This window comes from Callorhinus ursinus, unplaced genomic scaffold (assembly GCF_003265705.2).
Source record: "Callorhinus ursinus isolate GAN/ISIS: 27379988/994484 unplaced genomic scaffold, GSC_fseal_2.0 scaffold2, whole genome shotgun sequence".
NCBI classification, from domain to species: Eukaryota; Metazoa; Chordata; class Mammalia; order Carnivora; family Otariidae; genus Callorhinus; species Callorhinus ursinus.
The window spans coordinates 27,229,706-27,256,510 of NW_027397064.1; the positions used below are offsets into that span (position 1 = coordinate 27,229,706).

General features: G+C 40.8%; 1 protein-coding gene and 1 long non-coding RNA gene across 7 annotated transcripts in view; both read left to right on the top strand.

Annotated features, from left to right (window-relative positions):
* LOC112839649 (uncharacterized) overlaps positions 1–9,300 on the top strand; it is a 52,056-nt gene extending 42,756 nt beyond the window's left edge. For 2 of the 3 annotated variants that reach the window (XR_012374439.1, XR_012374442.1), the window contains 2 exons: positions 2,194–2,318; positions 4,659–7,472. This is a non-coding gene — a long non-coding RNA (uncharacterized lncRNA). Of the gene's footprint in view, positions 1–2,193; positions 2,319–4,658; positions 7,473–9,138 lie in introns of those variants that run through there. The other variant, XR_012374441.1, reaches the window with a different exon arrangement.
* Positions 9,301–24,419: 15,119 nt separating this feature from the next.
* The window catches only part of KLF7 (KLF transcription factor 7), a 91,281-nt gene continuing 88,895 nt past the window's right edge, over positions 24,420–26,805 (top strand). For 3 of the 4 annotated variants that reach the window (XM_025892661.2, XM_025892665.2, XM_073879490.1), the window contains exon 1: positions 24,962–25,533. In XM_025892661.2, coding sequence (XP_025748446.1) covers positions 25,432–25,533 — 102 coding nt within the window. In that variant the 5' untranslated portion in view covers positions 24,962–25,431. Of the gene's footprint in view, positions 24,560–24,961; positions 25,534–26,805 lie in introns of those variants that run through there. The other variant, XM_073879474.1, reaches the window with a different exon arrangement.

The window sequence follows — 26,805 nt, forward strand, 5'->3', positions numbered from 1 at the left end:
AACCAATTTTTCAGGTTTATTCATTCATCCACTTAGAGGTGAATCTGACTTATTTCTTTTAAAGGAAGATTACTTTATAGTTTTTATGCAATATACATTTCTATAGCACAAGGATATTTTAAGTGATACAGAAGAGTAAAGGCAGAAACAAAACAAACAAAGCAGAAAAGAAAAACCAAACTAAATCCTGCAATCCAGAAATCAAAATCACTGATTGCTCAGGTAAAGCTACTTTGAGAGAAGTGGTAAACGCAAATGTTTTTCTACTACCTGGTCATATTATACTTACTATTTTAAACACTTAGAATTGATTTTAATTTAATTCAAATTTACAACAAATAAATATAAACTGAAGTGAAACAAAAGGAATTACTGAGTTTAAGATAAATGCTTGCTCCCCATCTGTCGTGGGAAGATGACTTTTATCCCAGTTTGTCCCACGCATTTATGTTCACTTACAAGGAGGTACAGAGACCAAAACATTTAACGCTGAGCTCATTCTCATAACTTTATCATTTTCTTGTACTGTGGTAGTTAAGTGCAACATATGTCTATACCTTAGAGCATAATTCCAGTTAAACTTGAGTATTTGGACCAATGGTTCTGTGGGGATAGATATTGCCTAGTCAAAAGAAAAGAAAAAGTCCCTATGTTTGTGTTTAATGGTTAATCTGCAGGGAGTTTCTAGAGAGATGATTCCGTGGCCCTGAGTATAAGTAGTGCATGGCATGCGCTCCTTCGTACACACTAAAGTACTTACTTTTTTTAAACTGGAGAGAGGCAGGTTGACCAAATAGATGTGTGGAAGGGAGTCCAAGGATCTAACCCCCGCTCCCACACAGCAGTCAATAATCCAGTGGTTTCCAAAGCAGAGAGAAGACAGGCTGATCCAGGACAAGAGAACAAATTTTAAACTTGTCCTTTGCAAATCTTTATTTTTGGTGTATGCTTTACAATGTACCTAATGTATGACTGCAGTAGTACAAGTATATCGCTTACAAAGAGATGAATCAAAAGACGTACTTTGGGGGTGCATGCTTAAAATTGTCTTAGAGATAGGAGTGCCCAGTCATGACTCTGAGACCCTGCATTCAATGGAAGTGGAGCCAGCCTCTGTCTCTCCATTTATAGACTGCAGCTCCTCTCCCCCCTCTTTCTGCCGCCTCCCTTCTAGAGAAGTTGCGAGGTCCAGAGATAACTCTGTTGCCCTAAAGAGCAAAAATTCCATAAATATTCTGCATTAACTGGGGTAATTTGATTCAGATTAAAAAATTGTTTTATAGAACTTATTTTAGTTCGCATGTTAATGGTCTCCACTTCCTATGCTTAATTCATGTTTGTGGGCATTCTCCCAAATATATATTCTGAATTAAATTAAGAAACCAAAAAAAGAAAAATGTCTGGAAGAAGCTTTTGACTATACCTGACAGATTCATATTAAATCCCTGTGTCTTAATATATGACTGAAAGGGAATAACGTAAGTGGACTCGGAATTTCTCCCATGTAGCTGATTTACAAGAGTACCTCGGCTGCTAAGGATCTGCCTCTTGTTGGCCATTAGAACACTTACTGGAATATTTATTAGTTATTAACATGGGAAGTGTGTTTGCATGTGTGTATGCACATGCTGAAAGAAACGTAGCTCTCTAGTTGCTTATTATTTGGGCTAGTTTAGATAATAATATGTTGTACTGGCTTAAAAAAATAACTAGATCCAAGAGGGAATGGAGCTGAGACTCAGGAGTAGAGGGTGGTAGGCTGAAGGGGGCAAGAGCAGAGAGAGCCTCACTGCCTAAGATAGCTTGTATTTCTGGGATTCAGAGATGCAATCCCCTATAAATCCAGGCTGCAGCGCCATTCGTGCCTAACCCTGTGGCTGGACCAGTCTGCCAGGACTGCCATACAAAGCACCACAGACTGGGTGGCTTAAACATCAGAAATTTATTTTCCCGCAGTTCTGGAGCCTGGAGGCCTGAGATCGAGGTGTCAGTAAGGTTGCTTTCTTCCGAGGCCTCTCTCCTAAGCTTGTAGATGGCTACCTTCTTCCTATGTCTGCACATTGTCTTTACTCTGTGTGTACCTGTGTCCTAATCTCCTCTTCTGATAAGGACATATATAAGGACATACCAGTCATAGGTGAAGAAGTTCCACCCTAGTGACTTCATTTTATCTCTCATTTTACCTCTTTAAAGCTCCTATCTCTAAATACAGTCATTCAGAGACACTGGGAGTTAAGACTTCAACATATGAACTTCAACACACAAATAGTGGCATTCCCTAAGGTGATGGCTGGCTCATCATGCCAACAGCATTCCAGGTAAGTTACAGGTAAATGCACACTGGGCAGTATCTGTCTTTGGCTTGGACTATCTTTATTCACTATTGTGGAATGCTTTATTGTGTAGCTTTTAAATAAAGTTTGTTGCTTTCCAAGCCAGAAGTGGCTGCATTCCAGATATGAATGAAATGTTTCCTGTGCTTTTTCTGTAATGAGAGATGGTGAGAAAAGAAAATTGGGGACATTAGTACTGGCAATTACTTTTATAAGGTATTCAGGAGTGCAAGTTTTAATCTTATTTGTAGGTTTCATTTTCATGGGAAGAATGTGATTTATAAATCAACATAAATTTGGTTTATTTTCTCCTGATTCAATTCCACTTGAAGGGACCTGAATTTGAATTTTTCAGAATATAGAGAAGAGGGTCAAAATGCAATTAGTTTGCTAAGCTGCCACACAGGATTCTCTTGTTAACATCTGTAGTGTTTTCCTTGGCTGACCAAGCACTTTTCTCCCTGGAAAGTAAACAGCAAACAGCTATTTATGAAATGGGTCAGAGCAGATATATTTGGTCAGGTGCAGGATAAACAGATCATAGATCGACTAAAATAGTTCTAAACAAAACAGAACAAAACACATCTCTAAGCCACACAGATCCAACCTGAAGGCTTTCAAAGGCAAAATAAACAAACAAAACATCTAATATATTCATGATTAGTTCATTTTTCTATTAAAGGTATGTTTCCTAAAGCTTTATTCTGATAACTATAGATGAGCAGAGCACCAACCAACCAACCAAAAACTATAAGCCTGACAGAATTTTTGCAAACTATGGTATCTCATGATGTCATAGACCAGAGAGGTTGTCTAGAGATTCTGGAGTCCTCGAAATTATAGAGAATGGAATGATTGCTGCCTCAAGAGATAGGAGAATATAAGAGGTTATAACCAAGTCTGATATTCCAGATAATGATGAATATTCTTTTAATTACCAGGAAAGAATATGAGGAACCATGTGGACAGAATGTATAGAAAACTAAAATACTCAACTTGTAAAGCAAAATGAACAAAATTTATCACCTCCACCAAAAATGAAATAAGATAATTCAGACAATAAGAAATTTAACTAATCTATTAGATATCAACTTCCAAAGACTTTTGGATTTTTCCCATTCTATTTCAAGTATATCAGTCCCTCAGCAAACCCAATATCATTAGAACTGTCAATGGGTGCAAAGAAGGGCCATATGCACCCCAATGTTCATAGCAGCAATGTCCACAATAGCCAAACTGTGGAAGGAGCTGAGATGCACTTCAACAGATGAATGGATAAAGAAGATGTGGTCCATATATACAATGGAATATTACTCAGCCATCAGAAAGGAGGAATACCCAACTTTTACATCTACATGGATGGGACTGGAGGAGATTATGCTAAGTGAAATAAGTCAAGCAGAGAAAGTCAAGTATCCTATGGTTTCACTTACTTGTGGAACATAAGGAATAGAATGGAGGACATTAGGAGAAGGAACGGAAAAATGAAGAGGGTGAAATCAGAGGGGGAGATGAACCATGAGAGACTATGGACTCTGAGAAAAAGGGTGGGGGTTTGAGGGGGGGGGGGGTGGGGGGATGGGTTAGCCTGGTGATGGGTATTAAGGAGGGCATGTATTGCATAGAGCACTGGGTATTATACACAAACAATGAATCATGGAACACTACATCAAAAACTAATGATGTATTGTATGGTGACTAATATAACATAATAAAATAAAAAAATACTGTCAATGGGATCATAGAATTCTATATTTCACTGGGAAGTTAGAGATATTCCTTCCTTGAAACTCACTTGGTTTTGACGATATTGTTCTATTTTGGCTTTTTCCACCTTTCTAGTTAATTTTTCTTAGTCTTCTGTGAAACCTCTTCATTCTCTGTCCATCCTCAGATATTGGTGGTTTTGTCCTTTGTGTTTTTCTCATTACATCTGGGTGATATTCACTCCCATGTCTTCAGCTGCCATCTTTGTGCTGATGACACCCAGGGCACATCTCTCTTCTGCATCACAATTCACAAATTCACCTCTCTGCTGTCTATCTCCACCCACCTTGATACTATATAAATATTTTATGTTCACACCTGAACATCCCAGACTGAAGACTTCACTGTCCCCAGTTGTGATAGCCAGCTGGCAGGATGACAACTCCCTCCATGATCCCTGCCTCTTGGTTTTTATGCCCTGTTGCATCTCTTCCCACATTAGATAGGACTGACCTGTGTAACCAAGACAACATTGTGGAAAAGATAAAGTGTGCATTTCAAGGCTTACTTATAAAACTGTGACTTCTTTATTGCTCTCTCTTGGATCATTTACTCCAGGGGAAGCCTGCTGCTATGTCATGAGGACACTCAACAACCCTATGGAGAGGACCACGTGGCATGGAAGATGCCTCCCCCTACCAACAACCATCACTTACTCTGAGTGAGCCAAACTGGTAGCAAATCTCCAGCCCCAGTCATGCCTTCAGACGACTGCAGCCCCAGCCAACATCTTGACAGACACCTCATGAGAGACCCTGAATCAGAACCATCTAGCTAAGCCATTCTTGAACATTGCACCATAGGAAGAGTGTGAAATAATAAATGTTACTGTTGTTTTGGACCACTAAGTTTGGTGGTCATGCAGCAAATGTATAATCGATACTACAACAAAACCTAAAACTCCTCCTGTGTTTCCTTCCTCGGGCATGTACACCACAATCTAATTTCAACAAGTCATGCAAGGAATAATGAAGATCTGGCTTAAGGTAGTGGTAATAGATGTGGCAAGAGCTGAATGGACTACGGAGACATTAAGGAAGCATTTGACAGACTTTGTGCATGTGGTGGGGAGTAAGAGAGTGATAGGAGTTTAGGATGAGAAGCTTGTTCACTTGGTTTTATGTTTTGCTGAGCTCAGTTCCAAAAGGAATGGAAGAAAAATTCAGCCAAATAACTTTAATGAGTTAGGACTTCTTTCATCAATCAGTTTGTACAACTTCTTCACAGGAATCAGATTTTAAATATTGTGATTGAAGAGAGAAAATGGCAAGAGGAGGTTACCGTTATGGTAGATCAACAATAATCTTTTATACTTTCATATTTCTGTTTATACGCTTGAAATTTCCTTTATATGCATTAGCTCATTTGCTGTTTACAACAATATTATGTATTAGCTCAGCCAGTGTTTATGCAAATATAAGCAGTGAGAAAAAAAATGAGATAATGTGCCAGTTAGTGCATTTTTTATTGAAATTGTGACAGAAGACACAACTCAAATGGGCTTAAGCGAAAAAAAGGATTTGATTACTAAATTTGTAAGAATAGGTACAGCCTCAGATCAGTGAGATTCAGTCCTCAATGAAGCCACTAGCTTCCTTTTTTTTTTGGCTCTGCTTTATTTCTTCCTTTGGGCTGGCTCCTTCTTAGATTCTGTATGGTGTGTCTTGGTGGCTTAGGCTCCCAATACTCAGATCAACAGAGCTAGAACAAGTCTCTTCAGGTCACTTTGGGTAAAGTCCTGAGATTCGCTTTGATTGGCTGTTTACCCCTGAATCATCCACATAAGCCAGGGAAATATGAAATGCTGATGGGCCAGGCTTAGTGCACACGATTCACTCCTAGAGCTGACAAAGGATTGACTCCATCCTGAAGCTCAGAGGAAAACCAGAGTGGGGTTACCAAAGCAGGCAACTCAGAATGCTAGACCAGAAAGCAATAACTGTCCAATAGTGAAAGCAGGGAACACGTACCCAGTGCATGGTCATTACTAGCAAAAATATTGTTAGGTCTCAGTGTGAAAATTGAAGCAAAGAATATGTGCCTAAGTAAAACTAGAACCCAGAGAGCCTGTGTGTTGAATTGATTTGTGCCACTTCTACCCAGGCACTGTTAAGGTGAGTGGTTAGCTGTCTTCCACATTGCACATAGTGGATGGCTGCCCTCAAGTCTCCAGCCCCCTCCACCTTCTCATTTCATGGCTGGGCTGAGTCATCCCGTATTCTAAATGCTGACAGTGGAGGTCATGGCCATGCCCATATATTATCTCTGAGCCTCCTGTGACTGCAAAGATCCCTGAGACTTGCAGAAGAGAACCAAAGTTGGAGGTGGGGAGGGAGTTGGTTCCAATGAATCAAGCCGCAAACTGGAGAGAAGGGACACCTCTACCCAAGGCAGTAAATTGGAACGGATGGACGAGCAACAGACATAATGTACATCCTTCATTAGCATGTAGACCACTTCCATCTTGGAGTCCTGGGGAAGGGAAACTTTGCCTCTAACCCCAGAGCAGGGAGCACAGTGTCAAGTGGGGACATTGCAGCAGAGTTGTGGCAAAAACTCTGAAGTCCTGTGGGAAAGTATGTTTCCAAGGAGGGGCCAAAGTGATTCCTCCTAAGCAAAGTGCTACGAAAATGTGAGTAAGAGGTAGATGAAGCAGTCAGGGCATGTCACTTAGTCATAGCATCATAAGAATTCTACTCAGCGTCCTTAAAATGTTGGCCAGTAAATTCCCTGACTCAGGTGGGTCAGCTTTGAAACCATTTAAATACGCAGTCTTGTGTACTATGTTTAAAGGCATTTGGAAAGAAGATCCCTGGTTTGGAAATGTATTCTTATGATGAAGCACTCTTTCCATTGAAAATTCTTTCTTCCATATTACTATACTCCGTTTTCTGTCTTTAAAGAGAGCTAAGTAGTTTGAATCTGGGAAGCGAGTTGAAGGACCAGTTCCTCATGACTGTTTGACCTCACATTTTGTCATCTTGCTTTTCAGTGCCATAATTTTTACATCTGTAAATCAGAAATAAGTAACCTCCTTTATAGGAACATAATGAAGATGAAAAGATACAATATTAAAAAATATATTGAGCCAGAAATACGAAAAGCTCTATTTAAACAAGCTTATTATTATAACCTAAATTACTACTAACAATGATAGTTGTCATAATATGTCTATTTGCAGAAAAAAAGAGAATAGAGTAATTTCTGGTTTGGGTAAAGATGTATACTTGAGTTAAGGAAAGATGAGTAGTGACATTTGGCTATCACTTGATTTTCCATTTGTTATAAGAAAACAATTGAGAATTTCTATCTTTGAGAGAGAAAGAGAGAGAGTCTGTGTGTGTGTGTGAACTGTACAAAGAATAAACAATATTTTGCATTTGAGGCCAAAACTGGAAATCAGTATGACTCCAAGTTTTGTTCATTAATTTTGATACCTTTCTACAATAGACCCCAGATATGTTACAATTAATCTTTTACTTTCTAATTTGGGGGCATTTTCTGGGTGCGGATGGTCATAAATTTTGAAAGGGATACTGCCCACTTCTTGTAAGAATTATTGGTGATTTCTAGGTGGGAGCATGCAGTCATGTATCATACCCATGAGCTTTAGAATTTTCCCAGCAGACATGCTCAATAGAAGTCTGGCAGCTTTTGTAGTTGCCAGCAATTTCACGGTTACTGTCCGAAGCAGAAAGGGCACATCATCAAATTCTTCCTTCTAATGCAATCTTGTCTTCCTGGAATTTGTAATATTTTTCTAATATGAATAGGGAATATTTTTTTGAGAGTGCACAGTCATGTTAAAGTAAATACCCTGGAGAAATACTTTCAATTAAAATTCAGAAGGTTTAAAAATCCAGGCTAGAAAGGATTTCCCTGACCTACAAAACCTAATAAGATTTTTCCTTTCCATTTTCTCCCTCCTTGTCCCCTCTAAGTGTGTGGAGCCGTCCTGCTTTCTTACCTGGTGGCCCCATTTAGCTCTGTCCTCTAGACATTTAAGTCAGAAAATGGCTTTAAAGAATGTTTTGAGAAAACTTGACATACTGATCTACTCTCAAACTCAATGAATTTTTTTTTAAGCTGGAAAAGAGAAAGAAACTGCAAAAGCAAAACAATAATAATCTCTTTTAGTTAAGTAAGAGAAATCTGACCTGGAGATGAAGAAGTAGAATTTGTGGTGATTGAGGGAATTAAAACAAGAATAACTGAGAAAGCAGGGATTTTTCAGGCCCGAAGGGAGGGCAGGATGCAAGCAGCAGGTGTGGGAGTAGAACAAGGTAGACCCCTGTTAGTGTGGCCCTGTCTTCTGTGGGGCCAGGGGCCAGTCATTGAATCTCTCTTGGTCTCAGCTACAAAGTGGGATCTGGATGGTGCCTACATTGCAGAATTTCTTAGTATTACAGATAGCATATGTACAATACCTTTAGAGTTTCAGTACATACGTACTTGCTCGTTTGAATTATCACTGTAAAAAATTAAATGCCTGGATATGAGGGAGAAAGATTCTCTTTTTTTTTCCTGTGAATGTGTTCTTAGGAGTATAGCGATTCCACTGAAAGTAATAAAACATAAGAGTGTTCGTTGAAGATAATTCTTAATTGAAGGCAGGAGAAATGCCCAGGGTGACCATTAAGAGGCGCTGGCTGTGTTTCGCGTAGTGCTGAAAGTGAGCACCTCCTTAAATTTTGCTTGTGAGATGCCTCTCCTGCCTTACCTGAGCCCCTGTCCTGTACAGAGGACATCCTGCCTGGCTCATTGGCGACTGCTTGTTTCTCCCTGGCACTTGCCTTCCTACTTACAATATCTGGAGTCATGACCTCCACTTGTTGTCAGACTCCTTTGGCTCCCCAAAGAATCCCAAAAGAGATCATTACAGGGCACAGCAGTGAAAGGGAACAGAAGTGCATTTAAGACTGTAAATTGTAACTGTAGAGATGATCTCATGTGCAGTCGTCAAAGAAGTACATGGAGGGAATTACTAAAATTTCCACTGTTGAGGGTAACAAGTCATGACTTCATTTCCTCACAACAGAACCTTGGTATAAATACTAAGAATAGCAAGCAGGATCTTTTTTTTATTGGCTTGTCGAGAACAACATTGGGGAATGGAAGATACCAGTCACCTTCAAGACCTAGCAACAAAGGGGAGTTTGAAGGACATTGGTGGACAGCCTCCAACTTACTTATTTTTCGTAGACATATTCAGAATGTCTATCAAGGTATGGTACTTTCATTATTCAGTTCCTTCAACCCCTTTCTCAATCTAAATCATTTGTAAACATAGCCTGATAATAACTAGTTCTTTTACTCTGGATTACTGTATAATTTGATAAAATCCTATAAAGCCCGTTATTTGAGAATGGCAAAATATATTAGGAATGTGTCATGGGAAACCTCACTGCAACGACTTTTAGCAAAGGTGATAATTTTCCTCATGTAACAGACATGAAGAGTCAGGCAGTTCCTCATGTCATTTCAACTCCTTAGCTCTCTCGGTCTTTCTCTCCTAATCCCAATAAGGCTGAGCAGCTCCAGCTATGGAGGCAGAATATAAAGCAGAAAGGAAGGACAGTGGGAGGACATCACACCGTGGCTGTCCTCTTTTGTGAGGAAAGCAAAAGCACCCCCCAAAACACATACTCCTCCCATATTATGGGTTGAATTGTGTCTCCCCACCCCTCCAAGAATATGTTGGAGTATTAACCCCCAGGACCTCAGAATGTGATGTTATTTGGAGATGGGATCTTTACAGAGGTAATCAAGTTAAAATGGGGCCACTGGTGTGGGTCCTACCCCAATATGAAAAGGCAAAATTTGGACACAGAAATGTGCAGACAGGAGAACACCTTGTGAATGGGGCATGCTCATCTACAAGTCGAGGAGAGATGCTGGGAGCAGATCTTTCCTTCATAGCGCTTGGAAGGAACAGACCTTGCACACACCTTGATTTCAGACTTCTAGCCTCCTGAGCTGTAAGACAATACATTTCTGTTGTTTAAGCCATAGCTTATGGCACATTGTTATGGCAGCCCTAGCAAACTCATACAGCCCACGAAACCTCCATTTACATCTCACTTGCCAGAATTGTGCCCTTGGCCATCCCCTAACTACAAGGAGCAAGTATGCAGGTAGTCGAACATATTCTAATGGAGGCATTAGGTTTCTGGTAGCAAATTTAAAAAGGAGTTGGCTGGATAACCGAGAGCATTTTCCACAGGGAAGAGAGTGTTTGTGCTTGGTAAGTGGTGCTAGGATGGGTAGCTCTCCCTCCAACACTGCTCAGATGTTTGGAGCAATACTTTGGAGATATAATTGTGCAGTGGAAAAAAAGCAAGTAGTCTGGATACCAGCAGTGATGTTGCCACTACTCGCTATATGGTTTCAGAAAAGTTGCTTGAACCTCTAAGCCTCAGCTTTCTTATCTGACAAATGGGAATAATAAGCTCTGCTCTGAACATTTTAAGACTAGCTATGTCATTGAACTGCTGTGAGGACCAAGTACAGTAGCAGAGATGAAAATGTATTTGAATGTACGTTTGTCTATTCAGATGTGAAAAGATGATTAAAGAGGAGATATTTCAGCTTCTGCATCTTGGAAATGAAGGAAAGGTGGAACGAAATAGACTTCTCTTAGAAGTTAGGGGAAGTGAAAGGGGAACATGAGTTCCTCTGAATCTACATCTTACCAACAAGAAGGCACCAAGCTGACAAAGTGGAAGTGCCACCGCAGGAGACAAGCCCATGCTCTCAGAATAAATAGGAGCAAGGTAGGTGGGTGTGGCCAGAGGGAAATGGCTGTAGGCTTTAGGAAGCCATTTATAACGAGTTCAAAAAAGAGAGGACATGAGCCCTTGGCCTTTAACAATACTCCTCAAACTTTGTGTGTACACAGATTGCATGGGCATTTTGTTAAAATGCATATTGCAATTCAGTAGGTCTGGGGTGTGGCTTGCCAATGTGCAATTCCAACAAGCCTCAGCTATGTAAGTGCTGCTGGGCCAAGGACCACACTTATTATTTTTTTAAAAGATTTTATTTATTTATTTATTTGAGAGAGAGAGCAGGGGGAAGAGCAGAGGGAGAAGGACAAGCAGATGCCACGCTGACTGCAGAGCCTGACGTAGAGCCCAACTCAGGGCTCAGTCTCACAACTCTGAGATCATGACCTGAGCAGAAATCAAGAGTTAGATGCTTAACTAACCGAGCCACCCAGGCAGCCCCAGGACCACACTTTTAGAAGTAAGGTCTGCATCACTGAAAGGGAAGCTGAACCCAAGAGGAGTAGGGTACTTTCAAAACTGAAACTCTAACAGTATATTGATGAATGACTCTACTGAGGAAATCATGTAAAGAATCTAAAGATTCTGCCCTGACTTTCTTGGGGATATCTTCAATAAGCCTAGCTTCTAAAAGAATGTGTAGAAGTTGGAAAGAGAGACATATAACCAGGGCAATTACAAACAAGTAGTGTAGACTTATCTAGAAGGCATTAGAACTGAGTGAGATATGTTATTTAAAAATTAATTAAATTTATAAAGCAATGTTAGGAGTACCCAGGAGGTAGACCCATAGCTAAGAGTCCTTTTTTTCTTAGTAACATGGATATTCTTATAACAATCTATTTGGGAACGCACCAAAATCCCCTCCTGGGTCAGATGATATTTTTATTCTTTTTTTTGATGATCTATTATTTATTTTAGAGAGAGCGGCAGAGGAGGGCCAGAGGGAGAGGGAGAAAGAGTCTCAAGCAGAGCCCATGCTCAGCATGGAGCCCAACCTGGGCCTCAGTCTCACAACACTGAGATCATGACCTGAACTGAAACCAAGAGTCAGACACTTAATCAGCTGTGCCACCCAGTCACCCCAGATTATGTTTTGATTCCTGACATCATTTCTTAGCAAAGTTCTAGAATAAATTATTAAACTAATGGCTTCCAAGGTCCCCAAAAGGGAAGCCACTATCCCCAGAAACTAGCATCTGTGCCCCAAGATGGAGTCAGGCCAAAATAGCACAATATCACTGTTTGAGGGATGACCCAGTCAGAGGCAAAGGGGTTATGGACATGGTATATCCAAACAAAGTAGCCAGTGAAACCTTTCATGGTATCCTCATAGACAAGATGACAAGCTAAGAATGTGTGATAAATAGTCCATGACTTTATAGTTCCCTCTAATGGAGGCTCAACTTGGAGGATAGTCTTTAAAAGGGTTCAGCGTTTTAGTCTTGTCTGTATAAATTGCCCTCGGAGATTTGAGGGGGCAAAGCGTAGGGTGATGACTAAGCATGCAGGCTTTGGATTCAGATCACACCTAGAGGCTGTGTGGCCCAGAGCTTTACCTCTCTGAGCCTCAGTTTTTAAATATGTATAATGGGTATATGATTAGTACCTAACTCAGAGGGTTGTTGTGAGCATGATATAATACATGGCAAACACTCAGAACGGGCCTGATACCTAGGAATCTTTATGTACTTTAGCTGTTAATATTAGGCCTATCCAATTTGTAGGTGACTTGTAATTGTAGGAGTTACATTACAAAATCAAGAGCCTAAAAACATTTTTGACACAAAGGAAATTTGAGCTGAAAGTAACAAAATTTTTCCAGTGAATAGCCATATACTCACCATCCAGATTCTACTGTTTGCATTTTACTATGCTTGCTTGCATATCTGTCTAGATATCATTTTTAAGTAGTTTCAAATATATTAAAATTTCTTTTCTGTGATATTGTATTTAACTCATAGGCTATTTAGTAGTATATTTCTTAATTTCCAAATACATGGGGACTCTACAGTTATCTTTTTGTTATTCATTTATGGCTTAAATCTCACTGTGGTGAGATAATCTATTCTGTATAGTTTTCACTCTTTGGAATTTGTTAAGACTTGTGTATGGCACAATTTATGGTCTATTTTGGTAAGTTTTCTGCATGCACTTGAAAATGTTTTCTATGAGCATTATGTACCAGGTTCTATATTTGATAATTAGGTAGACAGACATCTTTGTGCTCAAATCTTTTATATCTTTACTGATTTTTGTCTGTTTGTTCGATAGTTACCCCCCCCCAAAAAATTAAACTCTATCAGTATGATTGTAGATTTTTCTACTTCTCCTCTACTTCTTCCAGTTTACTTTATCATTTTGAGTCTGTATCAATAGATCTAGAAATGTTATATCTTTTAGTAGACTATTGTATTATAAAATACCTTTCTATGTCTACTTTGTTTACTAACCTAAAATCTGATTTGTGGAATATTCTTAGAGCTAAGATAACTTTGTTTTAGTTAAATTTGCATGATTTATGTTTTTTATTCCTTTCATTCTCAACCTTCCCCCCCATGTTTAGTAAGTATCTTTTATAAATAGCATCCATTTCTGATAATAGTACTAAAACTGTCAATATTAGACCATTTCCAAACTACAAAAATGGAAATTTCATTTTATTTGAGTTTTGTTTTTTATTTAGTTACACACTATCTTTTAATTGCATATTTTAGTCTATTTGCAATGATTGAAATAATTGAAAATTTGGGATTTAAATATGCCATCTTACTATTTATTTTCTATTATTACTACTTACCTTATTTCTTTTGGTCTCCTTTTCTAGATTAATCATTTTATTTCTTCCTTTTTATTAGCTTGTTATTTAAAATTCTTATATTATTTTTTTAGGTTACCTTAGAAATTATAACATTTCTCTTTGATTTGTTAAAGTCTAATACACATGGGGCGCCTGGGTGGCTCAGTCGTTAAGTGTCTGCCTTTGGCTCAGGTCGTGATCCTAGGGTCCTGGGATCGAGCCCCATGTCTGGCTCCCTCCGTGGGAGGCCTGCTTCTCCCTCTCCTGCTCCCCCTGCTTGTGTTCCCTCTCTCACTGTGTCTCTCTGTCAAATAAATAAATAAAATCTTAAAAAAAAATAAAATCTAATACACATTAGTACTTTTTCTATGCCCTGGGACAATGCAAGGGTATTAGAATTTTTTAATTCCATTTGCTTCCCTACTTTTGTGCTATTTTAATTTCACATAATTTAAAACCTCATAGACCTTATTATTATTGTTTTATACAATCATTTACATTCCTTCCTTCCCCCACCCATCATCATACCTTCATCTGGTACCTTATCCTTGTGATGAAGAACTGTCCTTAGTATTACTTTAGAGTAGATCTGCCCCCAACAATTTTTGGAGGATATTTCCTATTTTCACTGGGTATAGAAATCTAAATTGGCAGTTATTTTCTTGTAGGACTTTGAATATGTCATTCCATTGTCTTTTCTTCCAATGCTTCTGTTGAGAGTGAAGAATGAAGTCTTTTCTTTGTACTCTTGAAAGTAAAGTGTCTTTTCCCTAAGTGCTTTTCAGATTTTCTCTTTGATAGCAGTTTTCCTGTGAATCTCTTAGCAATAGTTTAGTTGTATTTATCCATCTTGGGAGGGAGTCTATAGCTCTTTGTAGTCCATGGCTTTAGATGTTTTTTTGTTCAATTTTGGAAAATTCTCAGTCATTAAGCACTCTTATGTTACTTGTCTCCCAATCTTTCTTTCCTCTTTTATGGAATCCAGTGATGTAGATGGGAGAACGTTTCACCTTGCCCCATTTGCCTTAGCACTCTTTTTCCTTTTCACTATCTTTTGTCTCCCTATGCTTTTGCCTGAATATTTCCTGCTTACCAACTTCCAATTACCTCACCTTTGTCTAATCTATTGTTAAACTCTGTATTAGTCAGGGTTCTCTAGAGAAACAGAACCAATGGGATATGTAGATATCAATAGGAGCTGTATATGAAGAAATTTATTATAAAGAATTGGCTCACACAATCATGAAGGCTGACAAGTTCCACAATCTGCCATCTGCAAGCTGGAGACCCAGGAAAGTCAGTAGTGTAACTCAGTTCAAGTCCAAAGGCCTAAGATCCAGGGAAACCACTGATGTAGATTCCAGGCTGGATCAATGTCCCAGCTCAAACAGTCAGGCAAAAAGGGCCACATTCTTCCTTCATCCACCTTTTTGTTCTTGGCCCCTCAAGGAATTGGATGGTGCCCATGTGGATGTGCACTGGGGAAGGCAAACTGCTTACTGAGTCCACCAATTCAAATGCTAACCTCATCCTGAAACACCTTCACAGACACATTCAGAAATAATGTTCAGCCAAATATCTGGGCACAATGTGATCCAGTCAAGTTGAAACATAAAATTAGCCATCACAACTCTTCCATTAAATTTTTATTTCCAATTATGGTGATTTTTAGTTCCAGAGTTTCGTTTTTTGTTATAACCTCTGATTCTAGGCTGAAATTCTAATTCTTGTCATTTAATTTCTTGTTTAATGACAGTTGTTCCAAAGTGCATGTCTAATAATATCTAGATTTCCTATGGGCCTGTTTTTATTATACTTTTTAAATCTTGGTTTTGAGGAATTTTTATCTTTTTATATTTTTCAATGAGTGCTGGACATTGAGTATAAAAAATTGTTATAGCTTAAAGTCAGACTTCAGTCCTGGTAAGGGATAGTCTTTTTCTGACCCTCACATCCCTTCAACCTCTTGGTCGACTGTAAACTCTTATATTTATACCCCCAGCCTTTTGGATTTACCAAAACCTTTGCTCACCTTCTTTTCACTGTGTTTTCTGCTCAGCTTCCTAGCTCAGCTTTCTCTTAGGTAATTACTGCAGTGGGATAAAACCATGCCAATTTGGGGACTTATCTCTTTGGCTTCCTTTCTTTTCAGGATCTAGGCTTGGTGAGTTCTTGCTCCACTGTTACTTCTCCAATACCTTCATCATGTAATTTTTGCTCCAATCTAGTTGCTCTTGGAGGTTGGGGGGCGGGGGTTGGTGCTCATCTAATACCAGCTAGTACACATTTGCTGGAAACCATACCACTCAATGGTATTTTTTAAGCTCTTTCTAATATATAGCCAGGGCTGGGAATATTGAGCATAAGAGTGCTCTGGCCAGAAGCAATGTTGAATCTCACTTTCATTTAGATTTTAGCCTAATGATTCTTTATTATCTTGTCAGCTCATCAATGCTTATGTCCCAGAATTTTGGTTATCTTTATGTAGAGGAAGTCTGTCCCAATAATCTAGTCTGCCATATTACCCATATTATTTTTTATTTATATCTCTCTTCATTTAACATGCCAGTTCTACAAGGGTAAGAATCATATCTCATTCATCCTTAGAGTCCCAGCCCCCAGCACAGTGTTTAACAGAAGAGGTGCTCAATAATTGTTGAGTAAATTAAATTATATGGCTTTAAATAAGACTACCTGGGCATTTTAGTGGAGTCACCAGAATTGAAAAATATGAAGCTCAGTTTTACCAGCTTATACACCAAATAGTTAACTTCACAGAGGTGAGACTCTGTGCTCTAGGGGTATGGGTTCACATGAGGCAAATTTACAAGGAAATAATTTATAAGTAAAAACATAGCTTGATCAGTGTTTAATAGCAGACACAACTCGAATGATAATGGGTCCTTATTATGTTTCTTCTTCCCTCTTCCTTTAGTACTTTACTTCTGCCTTTTAGTCAATGCTAATAGTTTTCTGTATTATCATTCTCATGTTTTATTGTCTTTATTCATACTTCCTCTCTGAAAATAGAAACATAGTAAAGTATGTAGATAAATAAAAATAGACACTACATGTTTACAAAAGACAGTCTCGTATAAGTCCACTCAGAAGACCAAATTATAGGTCAGAAGGTCGCTATGGTAAAAACAAAACAGAAAGAGGAAATTCAGGGTTGCCAAATACTTTCAAGTCACTAACATAGATCTCTTTCTATTCTGTCTAGGTGATCTTTAAAGGCCATTTAGCATCAGGACGTTCTTTATTCCAGGTTAGTGTGGAAGAAACTGAAATTTAACAAATTCTTGTTCCCCAGCTTTCCTTTGTTAAAGTTGTTACTAGTTCCCAGAAAAGTCTGTTATTACATCACTTTGTGAAATGTTACAATATTCAAGATTACAGTCTCTCTTAAATGTAATGAATGTAATAGCCACTGTTCCCTGATAGTACCTTATTTTAAAAAATATATTATCTCTGGGGCACCTGGGTGGTTCAGTTGGATGAGCATCTGACTTGGTTTCGGCTCAGGTCATGATCTCAGGGTTGTGGGATTGAGCCCTGTGTTGGGCTCCGTGCTCAGCATGCTTGTCCTTCTCCCTCCCTCTGCTCTTCCCCCACCCCTTGTGTGCTCTCTCTCTCTTTGTCTCTTAAGTAAGTAAGTAAATAAATAAATAAAATCTTTATATATATATATACTATCTCCAAATCACTCTGTGAAGTGGATTCTTTGACAATGTGTCTCATGTACTTTATGTAGATGTTGGTAATTTTAATTACAGACATTTTTGCTAAGTGCCTTAGATCTTCTATTTTCCTTCAACCACATTTGACATCATTTGAGGTAATGCTATTTCCTCCTATTTGGGCTAACAGAAGCCAGCACAAACAATACAGTGTCCAAACAATACTGGAGAAAGAGTAATATTATTTTTAAATTTTACTAAAAACATTTTATATGATCTCTTTTAAGTTAGGCTTTAAAAAGTTTATGTGTACTATAACAGATACTAGATTCTCTGTAGGGTGATCAGACAAATGTTCCCTGGGAATGTCTCATCTCAAAAGGGCACCAATGTACAAGAACATGTGGAAAGGACAAACACACTCAGGATCAGTTTAACACAGACAAACCTCACCACTCAGGAATTGATATTGCAGAAAAGCAAAGGACAGATTAATGTGTGGCATGAAGAGAGCTGGGTAGAATTTCACATTTGGACACGTTGGGTGGAGGGAGTGAACCTCTCGGATTTACGTTGCCTTCATCGGTGGGATTGTCCTACCTTCCCCAGTAATGATCAAAAACTGAAGCAAAGCAGAAGAGCATGTCATACATGTCATATGTGGGACCCAGGCTGGGAGAGGCCAAGATGAAATGACTCCTTGTAAAACATGACCACATTTGCTTAGAACGGTCTGTGAGTCTTGCAGAACAGTAGGGAGAGCTGAGAGTTGGCAGAGGGATGTGAAGCTGTGGCGGACACTGAAACAAGCCCCCCAACCCCCTATTTAGATCACCTAAATGGAAGGCCAGGGCATTCGCCTTGCTCACTCCTGAGAAGAGCAGTAAACAGTATTAAACACTGACTCAGAGGACTCTTCTAACCATTCAAATGAGCATCTTTTGGGTAAAGAAAATTCAGTGAAATTCAAATGAGCAACCAGTCAGCAAAAAACTGCTGCTGCTGACATTATTAATCTTCCCAACTACTCAGATCTATCATACACATAAAAACTCATCATTGGGCACTTGTGGAACAGGTATCTCTCACTTAAAGGAATGGTCACTGTCAGCAAAGTTTGTGGTACAGAGACTTTCTACCAAATCTATCCTATTTTCCCATTGATTTCCATTACAAGATCTGAGATGCATTCTGCTGTTAAATCCCATTAAGTGTGTACCAAACCCTTTGGAAATGGCATGTTTAAAAGAAAAATGATAATATTCTGATAAAACATTGACAGTGATATATATATAATACCTTAATAGCAAAGTTGGGCTGTATTCAACATGTCCCAACAACAACAAAATACTCAGGATGAAATATCACACAGTTCTACAAACTGTGCCTCACATGCTGCAAAGGGTAATAATCCCTAAAACATTAGCAACTTAATTTCTCACTAGCTTCACAATTGTCTTGGCATTTCTATCATTACATAGCCAAAGGAATTCTTTCTATTATTTAAAAATCTTTTCTCATCTTCTGCTGGCCTCTTTCCCAAAATCTTTGTCCAGAACCCCCTGAGTAGGTTGTGAGGCTATTCTTAGATGAGGAAAATGAGCTAGGGTCGGTCACAGTGGTTTATCCCAGTACCTGCTGGGATTTCCCCATATTGGAGCAATTGGGCATCTCCTGGAAGAAATGTTGCAGAAGGAAGCAGTGGGTCTGTGAAGGTTGGACTAGATATTTCCAATGCCTTTTCAAACTTCTGAGATATAATACCACTAATGTTGGTAATGTGTCTTTGTTTATACTTCTGTTTTCAATGTATGCACTCTGCATAATGTTAAATGACCAAATGTTTTGCATAATATACATGAATGAATGTTTTGCATAATATATGTTGAATAGCTGATTGAATTTAGATGATGATTTTGTTCTTCATTAGAGGATACTGACACTTTTTTTTAAAGATTTTATTTATTTATTTGACACAGAGAGAAAGACAGTGAGAGAGGGGACACAAGCAGAGGGAGTGGGAGAGGGAGAAGCAGGCTTCCCATTGAGCGAGGATATGGGGCTCAGTCCCAGGACCCTGGGATCATGACCTGAGCCAAAGGCAGACACTTAACGACTGAGCCACCCAGGCGCCCCAGACATTGACACTTCTAAGTGCTGGTAGCTCAAGCTGGGAAAGTGACTACAGATATTAATCTCCATAGGAATTATGCACTATAGGTCATAATAATATTAAATGTCCAATTCTAAACTCTGGGCAGGACATTCTTGACAGTAAACTTCTAAAGAAAGTTTTGATTTCCTTACCTTTATCACTATGGTGAGTCAATTTTTGTTAAGCAATAGACCACTTGAGTCAGAGCAACATGCCCACCACCAGCAATGCACCTTAGGTCCCCTCTTTACCCTGTTGGTATGACCCAATACGATGAAGAATTCAACCTTCAGGGTTGGCTTTAACATTTCATTAAAAACAAATATTTTGTTTTTATTAAGCTATAACATACCTAAAGAATTCTGAAAAGCCAACACCAAGATTGGCATGTTTTCTGAAGATCAGTAAACTACCTGCCAAAGAGTTTTTGGTTAATTCATTAAGACAAAGATCTCTTTCTCTTTCTTCCTTCCTTCCTTCCTTCCTTCCTTTTTCTCTTTTCTTTTTTTTCTTTTCTTTCTTTCTTTCCATCATGTCCAGAAACCTCAACATGTCAGAGTCTCCATATTGAACACATCCAGGGAGCCAGACCCATGCTAACTGTACTCACAAAAAATACAATTATAACTAAAATGTCTTTGTATTGACAAAACAACCAAAACTGTCACAATGAGCACCAGGCTCCTGTGGTCATAGCCAGTACATTCTTTCCCTGCAGGCAGAACAAGTGGGAAACCAAATTATGAGCAGAAAGTGAGTACAGAATGAAAACAAAAGGAGATGTCTATCCTCGAGGAATATTTTATCCAGGACATGAGAGGCCTGATGAAGGTGCCTTTTTTTTTTCTCCAGCATGAAAGAACTCTCTGGTTATATGTACATATGTACATCATTCATTGTATGACACATATGGCCACATACTTTTTCTTCCAGATTCAAATTGTGTCTCTTAGTCTTGTTTACTAACCTCCACCTCTCTGACATGTTTGTTTTCTGTGATATCATCAAAGCATGCTCCCTAAGTTCACACTTCTTTCACTGTAGTGAGATTGTGAAGAGAAGCAAAAGTCATAAGTAGATGAAAATATTTATTAATGATATGACCACTTACAAATTAGTTACCCGTTCAAACATCTTTTAAACGTTAGACTCCCCTTCTCCACTCCCCATGGTGGTAAACATTTATAATCCAATGCAAATAAATTCAGTTCTATTGCAAAATGAAATTGCAAATCTTGCAAAAGGTGTAAGGTTTCATGGTATCAATGAGAGTGAAGTTGGTAAAGCAACTGGCAAATGAGGGTCTATAGAGTTAAACAAAGAAGTGAAAGTAAAATCAACAGGGATGCTGACTATATTGATGCTTCAGAAGAAGAGAAGAAAATACTTTGAAAATTAAAAAAACAAATGAGACCCCTGGGAAAACTGATGAAGCCCTCAAACATTTTTACCAAACAACCCTCTTTTTGATTATGGCTTAAAAGTCAAATATGAAATAGAGCATGTTGTAAGGTGCTTCACATTTGTTAAAAAAAAAAAAACAAGCCAACAATAATCTTGGTTTATTGTTTATTCATTCCATAATTAGCACATAGTTGGACTTACAACATATTTTGTTCCATAAAAGATAGACTAAATGTATTTTAATAACATTGAGTTTTATTTTCAAATAAAGTCCACTTTTCACCAATTGCTCTGAAATTTAGTCCCTGTTTTAAATAGATTTATTTTAAGGAGGCTTTAACAGTGCTAATCACACAATGCTAATCAGGACTTCCTGTACTAATGAATCAGACTTTTCTAGTAGAAACAGTCTGATGTCTTGGTTGTGTCTATTTACATATTACATTTTTACTATGTTGTTCATAAAATAGTTCCATTTCTTAGTTTTGCCAGGGGAGGAGGTGTTAGCATCATTTACTCTTAGGTATTTCCTATGGGATAACTTCCAAAGGGTGATATTAAAAGTAATATTAGTGTCTCATAAGGTAACATATACAGAGGACACAGACTTTGGAGTCATCTTGGATTCAGACTTATATTTGAATCTGCTTCTGCCACTTAACAGACTTACGGTAATGGGCAAATTGTGTGCCCTCTCTGAACTTTGATACCTTCATCTGTGAAAATGGAGCAATGATCGCTCTGTCACAAGATTGTGGTGAAGACCAGATAAGAATATGTATAAAATGCCAGGTACAGAGAAGGCACTTAATATGTGGCACTTAAAGCCATGCTGTTTATTTTTGGTTTGTCTGACTGCCAAATTTCCCTTGTGATCTTAATTTGTTGATTATTTTGTACATTTAGGTTCTTCGCATGTGTTTTGCAATGAGAACCTAGGGTCTTTAGGCTATAAAAAGTAGCTAAATATGACTGATATTGAAAATGTGACTTTAGGAGTGCCTCGTTGCATAAATCTCTTAGAAAGAATTCTAAAATATTCTATAAAGCTTTGAAAAACGTCGAAATGAGGTCTTCAGGATTTATATTGTAAGATTTTGGCTGAGTTCTTCTTTAAGTTGGATGAATGACATTTACACGGAGAAAAACCTCAAAGGAAGCCCCCCTTTTCCACACCCAAACATTTTTATAAACAAATCTTGACTTAAAACAAGAAACTTAAAGGCTTTCCCCACACAGAGATCCCCATGCAAAGCACAGTCTTGAAAGTCACATGCTTCTGGATTTAAACCCCTGCTCAGCTGCTTCCTAGTTGTGTGACCTTGACCAGCTTAATATTTCTAAGCCTGGGTATTCTCATCCATAAAGCTGGAGGTAACAAAAGTACCTACCTCAGGTTGTCATGAGGGTGAAATGAGACACTGCATATAAAAAACGTTTATGTGCCCATACAGCCTGGCACACTGGAAGTGTTTAACTAGTTAACTATTATCTGTAAAGTCTTCAAACTTACAAGTTAACAAGAATGTCATATTTTGTTCAAAAATGGTAATGGTGTAACACAAAAAACAGAAATTAAGTTCACTTGAGTTCAAACATCAAATTATATGCTTTGGCTTTGCCTTGCCTTTTGCCTCTTGAGTTCCCTATGTTTAAGTTCCTTTCCTTCCCCTATTCACTCAAGATCTTGTTTTCTAACCCAGGGCTTTTCAATGGTCTCTTCCCCATCCCCCCCTTCCCTCCTCCTCCCACACAATAGGAACTTTACATTTGTAATACTTATTACAGATTGGCAAAGGGCTTCTACCTCTCCTCTTCCTCTAAGACTCTGGTATGTCCCCCCATGGGTCTGATTAGCTCAGATATATTATTTAGTTTACTTAGCTAAAACCAGGAGATAATGATGGCTAACATTTAGTATCTACCTAATAGACCCATATACAATGCTGGGTGAGTTACAAATGTTACTTGGATTCTTCATAACAACCAGGCAAGGCAGATACCACTCTTTATATTTCTGAGATGGATAATTGGAGGGTCTGAGCCAATAAGCTCAAAGTCACATGGCGAGTAAGCATCAGCACCAGCGACCATAAGGATCAAGTTAATGCATTAATTGGGATATGATGGTTCTAAGTGGTTTTCTACTTCTGGGAAAGGCCCATCTGGCCTTTCAAAGAGAGGCCTTCTCATACTGGTGCTAACACATATGTGTGCCAGCATGATATCACCTTATTCATGTATGACGTTTAACCTTTTTATACCATTTATCCCCTAGCACCACAAACGCCTTTACGTATTAGATGCACTAACATCTTTGCACATCCCATGCACATAACTCCAGCAAATATGCCAGTTAGATTCCTACAATGGATGTTGTAGATCTGACCATCAGAATTCCAGACATCACAAAGTAAATAAACTAGACTTGCCTCAAACCCAGTAATTCCTTTTTAATTTCCCCTGGCAAGTACTGATTTCGAATTGTGCTTGTTCTATAAAGCAGAATTTTGCAAATATTATGATATGGAATCCCACATACTCAGAAGGAGGGAAAGCTGAGAAGGGCGATTAAGGTCGATGTGTTTCTTTCATTACGGGTAGAATTAAGTTTCTCATCCGAATAAGTACCGAATTCTGCAGTCATTCCAAAAATGTAAGCTCAGCTCACAGAGCGTTTTGGGGAAACTTGAATGACACTAACCACATAAGGTCAAGCAAACAACTGGTCGACCCTAAAAAAAAAAAAAAAGTCCGTTGTGCAGGGTTTTCATATAAGAGATAAGTTATCTATGTATTTCTATATGCCAGCTCCAGAGTCAGCTCCAGAGTCCGATCCGGTTCCGCCTCTCACCACCGCAGCTCGGCAGACACTTCTCCCGAAGCCACTTGGGGAGCCTCAGGTTTGAGCCCCCCTCCCTCCCCAGTAACCTGCCGGCTTCTGCCGGCGCCCCGCGTCTACCCGGGCGTCTTCTATTCTCTCTCACACTCCAGCGAAACGTCCCTTTCCGATCAACTCTAACTGGGAGACTGCCTCCCGGGGCGGCCCCCCGCGCGGGGTTCCAGCGCAGGGCTGGCGGGTGGTGGCGCGCACTCGGGCGCTGGCGGGGCGGGGACTGCGCGCCGCGCGCGGAGGAGGGGGGGGGCGGGCGCAGGTCGCTCTCTCGGCGCCGCTCCCCTTTGTTCGGTTCCATTGTGTGCCACTTCCTCCTCGGGCGCTTCTTCCTGCGCCCTGGCAGCCTGTGGGCATTTTGTGAAGGGGCTTTTGGTGCGTTTTTCTTTTTTTCTCGGTTTATTTCTTAGTAAGTGAGGCCCTCCTTGCCCGCCTCTCCCTCCCGGCTCTCCACCCCCGGGCCCCGGAGCAAGGCAGAGTGGGAAGTGTCAGTGCCTCCTCCCCCACCCCCGACGGCGGCTCCGCCGGGCTCCCGCCCCGCTCCTCCTCCAGGAGGCATCCTAACCCCGCAGTCTGGACTTTCACCTCCAGACCGGCCGCGTCACCGCCAGGACGGCGACACGCGACCCCGCCCCTCCGAGAGGCGCAGGCTCCGGGCGCCCGGGGCTCCGCCAGGCAGCGGAGCGAGGGTCGGAGGCCGGCGCTCGGCCCAAGCCCGGCCGCCTCGGCGTCCCAGGAGCCGGTGTGAGTGTCGCCGCGGCCCTCCCCGTCCCTCGCGCTCGCGCTCCCCGGCCGCCGCGCAGCCGCCTCAGCCCCCTTATATAGCCCTCTAAAAATAGCTCGCCTCGCACCGCCTTGTAAGGCAGCAGGGAGATCCGCAGTCTGCCAATCCGCGCTCGCCGCCAGAGCCAAGCCCCGCCCCGGGCCCCGCTCCGCGCTCCCCATTGGTCCTCAGTGACTTCATGAGCCCCCTGTTTACCTTACATGGTCACACGCGGCCTAATGGACGCCCTCCTCCGAGATCCCACGGCTGCGCGGAGAGCGGGGCCGAGGGGGGTGTTTGGGGAGGGGGAAGAGCAGGAGGAGGAGAAAAGGAGGGGGGGAGAGACTACAAACTAGCAAGGATGGGGTGGGGGGTGGGGAGGGAAGGGAAGGGGGGAGAGAAGCGATCGCGAGAAAAAAAAAATGCAACCTCCCAAAATAAAGAGCAAAGATTGCATTAGGAGCGAACAGCGCTGCAGAAATAGATGGCAGCTTCGTGTCAGTGAGTTTGCATCCCCCTTCCTGATCCACGAGCTGGAGTGATTAGAGCCCTGGAAGGGAATTGTTACTCCCGTGGAGAAGTCCCCTTTTCCTGGCAGCCGTCTGCACTTGTACATGCTGGATGCCTCTCTCCATCCACCCCACTCACTCTCTCCTCTCTCACCTCCTCTCTTCCTCTCTCCTGCATTGATTTTTTTTTTCCTTTTTAGTTGACTGAAAAAAACAAAACAAAACAAAAGGGCCACTGGATGTCTGCCTTCTTGGGGGGTGAGCCAGACAGACTGACAAACAAACAGACCCAACTGTGTTCGGGGGAGGGTTTCTCCTCCCGTTTTGCCCGGCAGCAGCAGCATGGACGTGTTGGCTAGTTATAGTATATTCCAGGAGCTACAACTTGTCCACGACACCGGCTACTTCTCAGCTTTGCCATCCCTGGAGGAGACCTGGCAGCAGGTGAATGATTTAAATTACTTGTGTAAATCGTGTGGTGGCGGCGGAGACGCAGGGGCTGCGTTGGTGTGGGCTTGGGGTTGAATTTTTTGTTTGTTTGTCTTATTCCCCCCCCCCCTTTTTTTTGGCTGTTTGTTGTTTAAAATGTTTTCCGAAACAGTCATCTGCGCTTACCTCTCCACCCACCCTCTAACCCCTTAGTGTGCTGAGCTGAGCAGCCGGTCTGAGCTGCCTGCGTTTCAGTCACCAACACACATCCTTGCGCACACGTTGTCGGGCTCACTGTCCCCAGCACAGACCTGCGTAACTTCGGGGGAACCGGGTGGGAAGGTGGTTTGGGGCTTTATGAGCTATTGATGACAGGATACTGCGTCCCTACATGCCCGAGCTCTACCTACTTGGTACCTTAAATCAGGTTCAGTTCTTTCAGGTGGTGCTGAAGACCGTCAGATGGGGGTCAGGAGGTAGGAGCATAGCGGAGTGTTTTCTCAGGAACTAGCGAGTGACAATAAAAGATAGAAACTTGATTTTGAGATGAGAAGGTGGGCAGAAGGGAGAGGAGCCCAGTGACAAAAGATACTCAAGGATATCTAGGAGGAGGAAGGGAAAGATGTATCTATCTAACGCTGACCAGGCGTTGTAGATTTCCCCAGTGCAATGCCTCTATATGTGTCCGTGTTTCTCTTTTTTGTTTGGGGTCCCTCCCTGGTTAGAAGGCACACAGCCTCTGACAAAGGGTGGTGTGTGCTTCCATGCCTCTGACTTTGTCTTAGAGGACTAGTTAAGAAACTCCTATGATGCTGAAGGGCACTGATGCCAAGTTGGCTAGGCGTCCCACTGAGGGCAAAGTGGGTCTGGTGGCAAGTTCAGTGGGCTTTATGAAGTGGAATAAAGAAAGTGCTGGTCAGTGGAAAGTGCTAGATCTGCTGCGGAAACAGTCGTTTTCTCAGCAAGGGTTAGGAACTGCTGAAGGGACACACTGCAGGAAAGATGGTGGGTGGGGGGCAGGGGGGTATGGGTATTCTTTAAAAATACTCCAGTGTGCACCATGGAACGTCCAAGAAGACAGTCCGGATTTGCACATCAGAAGTGTGAACTCGCACAGTCCGTCTTGAAGAAACCAGCCTGCCCTTGGGGAGGACTACGAGAGGCTTGGTGTGTGGCTGCTCATGTAACTTCGCTCAGTGACAGCAGCTTGTTAAGGCTAATGAACGGCTGAATTTCTTCTGCCAGGATCCAAAGCGGGATTTGCCAGCTTGAGGCTGGGATGTAACA